The sequence below is a fragment of the Montipora foliosa genome, chromosome 3, assembly GCF_036669935.1.
Source record: "Montipora foliosa isolate CH-2021 chromosome 3, ASM3666993v2, whole genome shotgun sequence".
NCBI classification, from domain to species: Eukaryota; Metazoa; Cnidaria; class Anthozoa; order Scleractinia; family Acroporidae; genus Montipora; species Montipora foliosa.
The window spans coordinates 34,862,659-34,875,892 of NC_090871.1; the positions used below are offsets into that span (position 1 = coordinate 34,862,659).

The following is a 13,234-nucleotide window of genomic DNA, read 5'->3' on the forward strand; positions in this document are numbered from 1 at the left end:
ACGTTGACCACAATGCCGACAGCTTTTGGTAATGTAATAGGCTGAAGTCACCAGTTTTTCATCTCTAAAAGTCCAACTTGGCATATAAACAAGTAACCCTTCAGACACAAGTGACCCGCAAAACTGACCAACAACACCAACAACCATAATAATGGCCACCTATGCAAACTACTAACCTAAAAATAAAGCCTACATGTTCATTTCTTATTGATATCTGTTTCCTTTCGTATTTCATGTACTGTATGTAGCTATAGTCATGCGCGCTTTATTGAATAATGGGCTTAGGTAGAGAAATTCAGCCTGCGGAAACAAGTGCCAGAAACCCCACGAAAACGTGATACACTATTTTCATAGTCGGAACAGCAAGAGGAAGAAATGTCCATTTGGATCCTTCAACGTAAAAGACCCTCTCAAAAGCAGTCTTCTGTAAACTTTACCGAACAAACAACAAAATTGCCTCGCGATGGAAATTTTTTGCGGTGGGTAAGAACAAATCAAAACCACTGATCCTGCAAGGCTCCGGTCGGAGGGCTGCGATCCCTGCAGAATTGCACTGAACAGCGACTGTAGAGCATTTTTTTAGTTCGACTCAGCAGATCACGGTGTATGAAATCGACCAACTAATTGCAAAAAAGAAATGTCAAGCAACAATTTCCATATGGAACTAGCCATGTGAAGAGTTCGTGTTAATCCTCTGACGTCACTACCTGCGATACGCAACCAGGCCTCCAGGAACATCAAGTAATGGCGGCCGTAAAATCTCTGATAAATAGTATACTTTTCGCGACAGTCCCTTTCACGCTCGCTTAATAAGAGATGGCCAGCCTACCACGCTTGTTAAATCGGAAGTGACACTTTATCACCCGGGTGAGGGTGGGAGGGAGAACAAGCGCGGCAGGGTTTGATGACAAGCAATGGGCCCCGATGGTATCCGGGGGCTCTTATTTATACTCGCTCTGTAAGGGACTGGCGAATAGTATACTTTTCACGACAGTCCCTTTCACGCTCGCTTAATAAGAGATGGCCAGCCTACCACGCCCCGACGTGTAAGTTTATTTAATCACATTCCCAACACAACTCTAAGAAACTATACATCGCAATACTTAACTCTAGAACCTAACGCCAAAACTAAGAATTGGAACCCCCGGGAAAGGGCTTGGTAAATCGCGAGAGTCTGTTAAGTTCAATGTAGGATTCAGTGCGCAAGTCAGTGTCCACATTTGAACGAGAAAGAAGCTCCGATGGGCTTCCTGGCCGACGAACCTGTGCCACTTTCATGTAATGACTCGCCGTAGACGTTTGACGCCAACCGAAGTGTTCCATCACATCCGAAAGTTGGCTTCCCGATAAGGCCAAGGTGATCGCTATTCCAGACCGAAAACTATGGAGAGATTCTCCATTATAAATCCCAGCATTCTCCAGATATAGCTTCAGGCGAGATTGCAGGGCCCCAGTAGACAACTGCTTCAACCATGTGACGTTGGGTTAAAGGGCGAAACAAAAATCCCGTAGCAAAGTCAACACCCAATGTTGAAGAAACCGAAAAATAGCGTTCTACTGCAGCGATAGGACACAGCGAGACATCCTTATGTCGACGGATTGCGAAGACATTTGTTGTACAATCACGAAGAGTCTTTCCCCAAATATGGTTAAACAAGAAACCCTGATCGTTGGGAAGACGTAACACTTCTTGAGACTTTAACTAAAGTTAGGTCGTTAGTGCGGTGTCCGCTAAAAAATAAACATTTAAAAAATGCGTCGTCTCTGGCTAAAAGGAACAGCGAAGCGGCCGAAATACAAGGTTCGAGCATCTTAGACGTGATGTGGGTTGACAAAGCAGATAGCGTTTTGACAAATAAAGAGGTAGCTTGTTTGGGCGTAACAGCCGCCTGCAACTGCTCTGATGTAACGGCCTTCAGGTAACACTTTACTTCATTCGAGGCAGCAGGATTTCCAACTCCAAATGCTAAGTTCCAATCACCATCTCTCCCCACCTCCTTGAAAACTGTCCTTAATTTTCCAATCAAGGTATCCACCGTTCGGTGAGACAGGCGAGTGGGACAACCGCACTTATGAGAACCATGTTTACCAAGGTATAAACAGTTAGACGCATGTACCTGGGTCTTTCCTCCCTTGTCTTTCCAGGCTAAAAAATAACAAATATCCTTTGGGGAAGCAACAAGCAGCGCCCTACTACCCGGGAGTGAACCTAGGAAACACTGTAACTCAGTTTTTACCGATTCCTTCTGCCGAGAATAAACTGACGAAAGGGATAGAGAGTGGAGGTGGTCCAGAGAGTATCTAATTCAGCGAGGTTCGGAGAAACCGCTAAACGTGAAAGAGTTGGTTGAGCTAGAGCCCGTTGAAACCCACATCTTTGGCAAAATCTAAAATCATGGTCATTGGGATAATAGCATTCCGGACATTTCACAGCTGGGATGAAAAGACGTGGTACAGGCGGGAGATCCTAAAACGAATAGAACGGCCATTACAGGACCCAAACCAAACCCAAAAATAAACAAAAATGAAAACATAGAAAGGAAAAATACCAATCAAGTGAGCAAAAAATCGGTTTAATAACGATATTTTAGAAGACAGTCATAGAGAGTAACATGGCGCATATTCTACACGAAACGCCCACAGATCCCACGGGAGCGTACTAGACTCAACATAGCCATTCTTGGAAGGGAACCGGATGATATCCTTTTCACCTTTAAGGCCAAGACGCAAGCTAGAAGAGCTTTTGTGCGGGAGAAGAGACCACCAGAATCTTCGTGGCTGCACGTCAGGTACGACCAAAGTAAACGTGAGACGTGCCGAACGGAGCAATTTTAACGCATTGGGTATAAGGCAGATTGGAGGGAAGACGTAAGGATTTCGGAACAAATCTGGCCAATGGTGACCCGAGAATTAAGCGAAAAGGTTTACACCCACGCATTCAGGAGATGGCCAAGGAGAAAAGAAAGGTAAGGGTTTACCACTTCTGTCAGACACCCCATTGGATCTAAGAGCCATGAGATCAACTGAGTGTCCCATTTCACCCCCAAATGCATCCTGGATTTTGTCCCAGCACCGTTTCGAAAGACTTGAATCCGACATAGTGAGAGAACGTGACGGTTTGTCTGCCAGGTTGGAAGAGGACGGTAAAATAGTCGCAGAACACAGTTGCACTCCAGAGTCGTCTTGAAAATAGACTTTAGGGCCTCGGCAAGACCATGAGACTTATCTGATTGTCCATTCCAATAATGAAACAAAGCCAAACTATCAACATAAAAATCTACTCTGGAGTCTTTTATAGAGAGCTTGAACGATTCCAGCGCATTTGATAAGGCTAACGCCTCTTTTACAGTGATATCAAAAGCTAACACATCATTCGGCCAATAATCTGACACCACCACAGGAATCCCAGACGGCTCAAAGACGCTCCCCCAAGCGAAAAAAGACGCATCCGTGTAAAGAACAACTGGTTATGGATTTTGGATCGCCACGGGAGAAAACCTGGCCACGATTTCAGAAATAGCCAGTGTTCCATCTCCTGCCTTACGCTCTCAGTGATAAGCACGGGGCGAGACGACTTCGATGCTCTTGAAACAGCCATATTGATTTCATTTGTATACAGTCTGGCACCCGGGACTGCCAAAGACATAGACATACACTTTCCCGAGGGCCTTTGCAAGTCCGTGAGCGACACTTTCTCGGAACTCAACAAAGATTCCAACAGGCGCACAAACTTTTCCCTTTTCTCTGGAAGAAGGCGAAAGGCACCAACAGACGAGTCGCACTCAAAACCCAGGTATGCACAACTTTTTTTGGCTCCAAAATTGATTTACTGAGTCCGATACAGTATCCTAATCGAACTAGAGTATAACAAACGACAAAACATGCTATTCTTGCACAAACCAGGTTGAACTCGTCTCCACGTCCGAGTGATAGCGCAAGTCTGGATGATGAAGGCAGACGAATCTGTGCAGTGTGGCGGTCATCAAAGGAAAAAATGACTGACAAGCAAGCCCGTGGAGTGATACACAAATGCCGACAGTCTTCACCCAAAAGGGATTGTGTTACTAGAGAAAAACCAACTTCCCCATTCGAAACCAAAGTAGGTCCTACTACTATCTATCAAAAAAATGTGGTCATATCCCGACTTGTCATCGCACACGGTCTGGTAAGCGTCCTTATCAACATACAACGGTAACTGGTACAAATGATCAAGGGAGAATGGTCGATCCTGCATCCATAAGTTCAGAAACCTATTATCATTGCACAACCTTGGTTTTGTGGGCTCCACTGTAAGGGGCATGACCAGATGAGGAGATTCTTACTCTCCAACCCTCCCCCACACCGAGATGGCTCCCATTGCGAGGCGTTGCTTGATAGAATGTGAGATAAATTCTGCAAAAGGTTCACAAGAAGGATGGTTTCCGAATACTCTTGGTGGAGGTAAATCTGAGTCGAAACTTTCACCGTTAAAGGACCCTTTAAAATGGCGAAAGTAGTCGTGGACATCGACTGTCCAGCACTGTAGAACGAAACGGGTAGGAGTATGACTCTGCGATTCGATCCCATACCCCAGGATGAGCATGTAACTGGCCTGCAATGAAACTAGAAGGGTCTGGAAGAGCAAGAGAGTGAACGTCCACCTACGCTTCCCCCTCAATAGCCCGGTCTAACGAGTCCCACGGGAAATGCAAGTTGTACGGTAGGGGTTGTCCATCTTCAGGTACTAAACTGGAGCCATCTAGCCGAACCCACAACAGGCTCCCCAAGCTGAAAATAGGCGGTGTATGCGACAGCTTGTGTATATAGAGAATTGTATGGGAAAATCACCGATCGTAAAAAAAATGTGTAAATAACTATCTCATTTGAAATAAAGTTTACCTACCTCAAATGTGTGACGAACTTGTCTCTTGTGCCGAGTTTAGAGCCATTCTGACGACGTTTAGTGAAGTTATCCGGAAACGGTTACTTAAAGAATGGGAAGGCCGACCACTTCATCCATTGCTGGCCAGACCTCACTCCACAAATCGTTTTCTCCTCAACAGGAAAAGTCCCGAATCGCAATAAAAACAACAGTTCCATAAAGCCCAATAAATTTTACTCCAAATACGAGTGTTTCGGCGGCCGAAAGACTCGTGAAGAACGAAAACTTTGCCTTAAAATTCACCTCTTCAGCTTTCCTCAGAGGCTTGTGACCGGGCAGTCAACAACGGCCGGTCACAAGCTGGTTTCACCCTCAACTCTGATTGGTCCATTTGAATTTGACCGCGCTAGCAACACGACCCTCCAATCAGAGTTGAAGGACTGGGGGTAGTCTTGAAGGACTTGTCGACCTTAGAAGCAGCTTCTTAGACGTACCTTTGCATACTCTTTGTCAGCGAGCAATGCGACAAAATACGCTTTAAACTGCTTTTTAGGTACTGCTAGCTTTTCTCTTAAGGTGTATGCTATGACGTCGTAAGTCGAGGCTTTCTCGTGACTCGAAACCTTTGCCACAGAGGCCAGCTGTTCCGCCAATCTGAGAGCCTCGTACTTGTCGAAGTCCTCTTCTCTTCTAAACCCATACTGTGTTATTTTGGTCAAAAGGGAAGGGACATCCACAGCCGTAGCCGCATCTTCTAAGGACTTAATCCTGGCGGCTAAACTCGCGACAGGGTCAGCCTACAAACAACGGAAGCAGATGAGACACACCGTGGGACTGGCTGCCAACCCTTGGGTGGCAAAAAAACTGAAAAAGTAGCATAGAAACCCACCCAGGGAATAGCAGCCTGAGCGTCAGTAATCCGACTAGGGCATTAGACACCCTTTCAGACAGCCATCGGGAAAATTTAGAAATAAGCGATAATGAATGAAAAACATAAACCATGACTCGCCGTTAACGGAAAATAGCTGAAAAAGAGCTGACCAGGACAAGCAAATAATGAAAAGATTTATACCCATAAGCGTGGGGAATAAGAAAACACATTAGCGCAACATAGCTTACTAAGACAAACTTATTCCATCCATGCACACGCGAGAAATCCGCGTGAGAAAGGGTGAATCTGACAATGAAGACACACAATATAACGAGTACGCGCCTAAAGTCGCAATATGATAAGGAAGGATACAAGGTAAAACGCACGTTATAAGGCGGCTGTCCAAAATAAAGTTGTAAACAAGGACAGTAGCATACCTGCACACAATAGAATGCACCTAACCGTAACAACAGTAGAATAATCATCCTGAAACCATTCGTAAAACCGAAATTTGCATGACACAGCACATACAATCAACTCCAATTAGCAACATGAAATTGCATAAACACAAGCACAACTGTTGAGGAAAACGAATCTTAAAACTGGAATTTTCAGAGTACAGCGCGTAACTATACGTCACAAGTAGTACAAAATTACATACAGATTTGGGGGAAAAAATATAAAGGCTCGACGCAATCTGAAAATTACGCTGCAGAACTGAGCACGAAGGATAAATTCCAAATAGCAAAATGAAATCTCACAAACACGCGTGCATAAATACTGAGGGAAATCAAGATCAAAACAAGCCAAAATCGAAAATTTACGGGACGTAGGACGTACAGCAAACTCCACAAGCAATATGAAATAACATGAACTCACGTGCCCAAATCAAAAACAGGGAAGGGAAGGTTCAAGCACGCCATAAAACCGAAATTTACGGGGCACCACAAACTCCTCAAGCAAGATAAACTGCATAAACTCACGTGTACAATTCCTAGGGAGAGGGAGGGAGAAGGAAGGTTCAAGCACGACGTAAAACCAAAATTTACGGGGCACAGGACGTACAACAAACTCCTCAAGCAATATAAACTGCAAAAATTCACGTGCACACATCTTAGGGGCAAGGAAGGGAGAGGGAAGGGTCAAGCACGCCGTAAAAACCGAAATGTACGGGGCACAGCACGTACAACAAACTCCTCAAGCAATATAAAACTGCATAAACCCAAGTGCACAAATTCTAGGGGCAAGGAAGGGAGCGAGAAGGTTCAAGCACGCCGCCAAACCGAAATTACGGGCTACATCACGTACTATAACCCACTGAACAGGAAAATAACATTGCATGAACACACGCGCACAATTCTTGGGGGTAGGGAAGGGAAAAAACCCGCCATAGGAGCGAGAAATATGGGAAACAAGGCGAGAAACCGTCCAGGAGGACATAAGGTAAACGAACACGAGATTATAACTGCACAGCGGTTGGTCAACATCGGATCGCTGAAGTCCAAAGGCGCTTGAGGTTCATCTGCCGTAGTTGGTCTACACGTCTAGGCGTCTTTAGTGAAGTGGGCCCCGATGGTATCTGGGGGCTCTTATTTCTACTCACTCTGTAAGGGACTGGCGCGAATAGGTAAACAAAAAACTTACTTCCAGTATTTATTTAAGAAAAAAAACCGCTAAACATCCTGTACCAAATAATTAAATTAGCATGCATGTTTTTGGGCAAAACATAGAGAAAATGGAAAAGGAATCATTGATGCTTACCCTACACTGTGGAAATGCAGAAAACGTCGGAAATGATTATGACACCTTTGAAAATTATATTCTTTCATTTCAAAATACATTATCGTTCTCATTTCGCTCTTGCTTTACGATTTTTTAGAAATTTTAGATAAGATACTAAACTTTTAAAACGAAATATATTTTTTTCCCTTTAAGCGTGCTATTCACAAACGTGTTCTTGAATCAGTGGATTGACTTGCACATGGAATAGACCTTTTCAAGGTTAACACCGCCATTTTGCCGGGGTTGCAAAACTACTGGGGCGAGCGCGCGGCCGAGCATGAAATGCAAATGGCGACACGGCTGAATAATCTGTTAACATGCCAAAACACGCTCGTTGTGCGGTAGGTTTTTGCGATAATGATAAAAGATATCCTGAACTTGCTTTTGTCAGATCACATGTGGAGAATTTAGTATATCACAAGTGGCCAACCGACCCTAAACTTGCCGAAATATGGCGAAAACAAGTGGCGAAGACTCGAAGTGATTCCTTCAATCCTTCCCCTGGTGCTAGTGGGACTTTCGTGTGTTCAAATCATTTCCCATGTGGACGAAGAACTCCTGAAAACCCTAAAACGGATTTTCCGTCTATTTTTATGACTTTTTCGGATTACCTGCAGAAAAAATCACCCAAGAAAAGGAAAGCGAACAAGTTACAAGAAACTGGTTCTGCAAGAAGCCTCTTCCCTAGCTCCAAGTAGTCAAAGCAGGATCCTGAGGAGAGTGATAGTGATGATGAAGAAATGGAAGCAGATGCAGATTACTCCGTTTCAGTTCCAATGCAATTCGAACAGTTGACAAGAGAAATGGAAGTAAAAGTCTACACAGGTCTGCCATCACCGAAAGCATTCGAGTTCTTGTTCGATTATTTGAGCCCAAAGGCTCGGTTTATGCAATATTGGAGGGGTGGAAAACAAACAAGAAAAGAATCGTCTCAACCTCCCTCTCCTTTTGAGTTAGCAACTGGCTATCTCAAAGGAAGACCTGGGCCAGAGAGGAAGCCTCGACTTGAACAGGAGTTTTTACTGACTCTTATGAAACTAAGACTAGCTCTTCTAACTTTTGATTTGGGGTTCAGGTTCCATGTGTCAGCTTCCACTGTCAGTAGTGTTTTTATAACTTGGGTTAAGCTCATGTCCAAGGAACTCTCCGTTTTAATTGTGTGGCCTAGTCGACAACAGATCAAGAAAACCCTCCCATACTGTTTTAAAAAGCTTTATCCCAAAGTAAGATGTGTAATTGACTGTTTTGAGTGCTTCACAGAAACTCCAAGTGGACTTGACCTGGCAGCAACACTATGGAGTGAGTACAAGCACCACTACACTTTCAAAGTCCTTGTTGCCATCACCCCAAATGGAGCAACTTCATATGTTTCACCATGTTATGGAGGCAGGGCATCTGATATTTTTATTGTAAGGAATAGTGGGTTTTTAAAAATGATTGAACCTTACGATGAAGTCATGGCAGACAGAGGTTTTAAAATCCGAGAGGACTTGATGATGCACATGGCAACATTATGCATTCCACCTAGTTGTGCATCATCTATGCAAATTAAATGCAACCACGTAATGTCAGAGAGACATCAAACATTGCGAATGTCACAATTTATGTTGAACTGCCTATTACCCTGCTTCCCCTGGCTGATGATATTGTTCGTGTCTGCTGTGCATTGTGCAATTTGCTTCCACCACTCTGTGTTTGATATTTTTATTTACAAGTATGCCAAGGTGACCACATATTCAGTTTAGAGACTGGGGCAGGTTCATTTGAGAACTGTTAACATGTCAATGAAATGGGAAACTACTACTACACTGTACATAGATGACATCGTTGTGTATTTCAAGGCATAAGAGCAATACATTGCATTTTCTATTTCAGATTGAACAGTCCCCACAAAAGCTATCTAATGAACTTGGCTTTCTTTGAATGGAGGTCCTTCCATGAGTGAATGAAATGTTACTTTTTGTACAAAACAATTTTGTTTAAATTATCATGAAATACCGGTATATTTCCAAATCAAGTTGTATTTACATAATGTTAAATTGATTTAGGAATTGAAATTTGCTATTAGAAATGTGCGTAATTAACCGTAGCAACAGGAATGTTCATACAACATTTTCATAACATTTCATAAAAAATGCATCAACAAAACAATACTAAACAATAAGTGGCTATAAAAAATATATAGAAATGTGTAAATAACTCTGACTTTTCTCCATGTCTAACTTAGTAGAAATGAAAATGCATCCAACATTCTTAAATTGTTTCTACATGTAGAAAAGTATTAAATGATGCAATTAAAACATTTTGTAGGTTATACATGTACTTCTTGGACTGGTGTATTAAAGTTCTTAACACCTTGTGAATCTATGATTTTGTCAATTTGATGTTTGGGATTAGTTACAGCTGTATGTGACCATGTGGTGAAACTTCTCCTCGTGAACAGTAATTAAAATTCAATGTACAGTACATGTATTAATCTGAAATGCAGTAATTACAAATTAGGTCTGCAGAACTTGTTATGTCCTCATGGTTACTGCACCAAGCATGGACAGCTTTTTTACAGACTGTGCAAACATGTTCTCCATTCACAGGGATACTCTTAAGACAACAAACTGGGCAGACATGATTTACAGTATTTGAGTTATCAGTTTGTTCTTCTTCCTCAGGTAAGTTCAAGTCAAGTTCATCATCCCCAGCATCATGTATGTTTGCTGCATCAGCCAGGCAGCTCTGGCAAATCCAAGAGTCGAGTGCATCTGCAGAATTCACACTGAGTTCAGCACATGGCAAATGCCACCAAGTGCTGCAGCTGTCACAGCATACACTGTTTTCGTTTGCAGAATCACTTATTTCATCACTCTCCAAAATAACCTTGTCACACTTTGGGCACTCAAAAATGTCCCTGTATCCTAACAGGCAAGGTAATACAAACGATTTGTAAAAGAGAGTGATATTGTTCACAACTTTCAGACAAAATTCCAAGTCTAGTTCTACTCGTTCATACAATGGTTGGCCGCCCAGAGTCCAAACAATAAAGAAGCCATGATTGGCACCACAAACCCACATCTGAGCTTGCATTTGGGTGTACTATTTGTGCGAGCGTTTCAAGCGGGGCTTTCCATTAAAATCTTCAAGAAATTCCACACGGTCAAATGTCTTTTTTTCATGAATATTTTCATTTCTCACACTGTAGGGACATTTTGCTTCCAGTGTTGCCAGACCACAACAATGGCAAAAAAACAGGCCGTCCGGGGAACCCGCAAGGAAGGGGTAATCGGGTTTGATGAACAATCCACACTGTCTAAAGCCCTGTAGGCCACCATCATGTTGAGAGGCCACATCTGACATGAATGATTTTATGGCATCCTTTTCATGGGCATTCCCCCACTTTATCTGTGGCATATGTGAGACATCATCACCTTTATTCAACAGGCTTGACACCATTGAACTGTAAATGGGTTTTTTGTCATTTTCACTTTTTCTGTTGATGATTGTTTGAGCCTTGGTGTGAAATTTGTGAAAATTTGACGCAGTCACTCTCCCAACTCTTTGTTGATGCCAAGAGTCATTGTTACTCAGACCACGAGTTTCAGTTTCCATCCTTTTCACTTGGTCACTCGTCATCTGACATTCTTTTAAAAAGAGTGGAGCGGTATGTTCCAATGGTTTTCCTTTCATTTCTTGGGATGACATGAAGCTAAGGGCTCTCTGAGGAAGAGGTTCGGGTAGGCCGTCATCTTTAGTGTGCTCGATAGAGTGAAATAAACAAGCACATGGGACATTCTCAATTACTCCATTGATAAGAGCTGATACCCTTTCATTGGTCAGCTGCCTATCCTGGGGCTTTCGTGGGTCAAAGTTGTTCTTTAAAGTTAAATTGGCTGCCTGTTCTTTGGGACTGTCCTCCTGAGTCTTTTTGTCTTTACGAAAGACAAGGTTTTTTATTTGAGTTGGAGCTACATCCTTTCTAGTTCCTTTGTTCCATCCTTGTGGAACACTTGTACATGCAGGAGATATGTAAGCTTTCTTGTGTGCAAAATTTACTTTATATAGCAAGGCTATAACATGATTGCAAACTTCGCCAGTACCTGCTGTACATGTACACCAAGAGGTTAAGATTTTGCATTCACTTTTTGTGCCCTCTAAACAAACCCAGACCTTATGCGGGTCATCACGAATTTTTGTGAAGGGGATACAGAGCCTTTCAAGAACACATGCTTGCTGTTAATTGGGCATTTAGCAAAGAACACTGTGTCTTCAAAGCCACTCATCTAATAAGAATAGGCCTTCTGATCCTTGTATTTTCCAATATAGTCGACATCTACGGCTTTAGTCCTCAAAATATAACTGAACAATTTGCCATCATCGACCTCTGGCCATTCCTTTACGTCGTCAATCCAAGCGTCATTCGGTAACATGTTTGGATCACTCTTAATTTCATTTTTAGTCAGTCTCCTTGAATATTCGTCTTTTATCTGCTGATAAATTTGCTCCTGGGAAAACTTCCCAGGCACATTGAGTTCGTAGGCTCCAAACGCTCTAGCGATCCGCTCAGACTTTCTGCCCGTTTGCTTGAGTCCCTGTAGCGAAAGAAAATCCTTTAACGAGGAAACAGTCCAACCGAGAAAGTCGTCGTATTCAAGAACTTCCTCTGCTTGTCGAGGCATCACAAATAATTTTGTGGCCGCTCTACCGGAGTAGTAGCGGCAGAAATAGAAAAGGATTTCAAACTAACAGTTTCAGTACACGTGTTTTGATCCTAGATTAAGATATTTCGATATTTCTTCGCAGGTAATTGCAACTCGATGAGTCAGCCATTTGCATTTTATTGTTTGGCCGCGCGCTCGCCCCAGTAGTTTTGCACCCCCGACAAAATGGCGGTGTTAACCTTGTAAAGGTCTATTTTTTCTAATGCGTGAGAACAAAGCCAAAAATAGTGTCTTGCAAAAGCGATATGGGAGAAAACCGAGCTCATATTCAAACGAGTTTCAGTGGGAACATGGCGCTCTTAAATTTGCTGTTTGCCTTAGGTTATGCTTGCTTTAGTTTCGTATCCTAGAATATACGGTGTAGCTATAGGGGATAATGACAAATCTGAAAAGGAAGAAAAAGGCTGACAACAAAACAGAAGTTCGGCTTAAATGATTTTGCTGCCGGTCTAACTGTTTTTTTAGTTGTACTGTTAAAATAGACCTCTTGAAAAAAGAAAATGAAGAGTGTCGCACAGTTCCTTCCTATTTTGGGCGTTGCAATCGTAGAATAGAAAAATATACATGTTATAGTTAACAGGAAAATTGTTCTGTTGCACTGAGCGGCTTCAATTTACATGCTAAAGTTAGAGGGAGCTCTTGACACGCAAACGTTGCAACCAAACATCCCTTTATTTTCGTCTACGTATTTGGATCAACCAGCCTATATTATTGGTCTCAGTCCTTCTCGTACAGTGCTATATTCTACATTTCTCCCACCTTAAAATCCTCAAAATAAACAAGTAAACGATAGTCTGGTATAAAAGTTCCTTTAGCCTGCGAGCAGGCTCACTTGATAGGCAAGGGTGGTGGAGCCGCAACCGAGAGCCGGCAAAGCCGGCGAGAAGAATGGGGCGAGGAAAAGTGAGCCTGCACGCGAGCTATTGATTTTTGAATTCTGCCCCTCGAGAGGTGTCATGTCGGCATTTCACAAACATCTGATAACTATACAATAGGAGCGAAGCAAAATGT

At 42.8% G+C, this 13,234-nt stretch overlaps 1 protein-coding gene across 1 annotated transcript; it reads left to right on the plus strand.

The window, feature by feature from the left end:
* The first annotated feature begins 8,254 nt into the window (after nt 1–8,254).
* Nucleotides 8,255–9,259, plus strand: LOC137995655 (uncharacterized). The gene has a single exon (XM_068841178.1). It carries the CDS (start codon nt 8,255–8,257, stop codon nt 9,257–9,259), a length of 1,005 nt encoding a protein of 334 aa, XP_068697279.1.
* The last annotated feature ends 3,975 nt before the right edge of the window (nt 9,260–13,234 follow it).

Excerpts from the sequence above, each read along its gene's own strand:
- LOC137995655 (XM_068841178.1), top strand. The coding sequence starts at position 8,255 with ATGGAAGCAGATGCAGATTACTCCGTTTCAGTTCCAATGCAATTCGAA.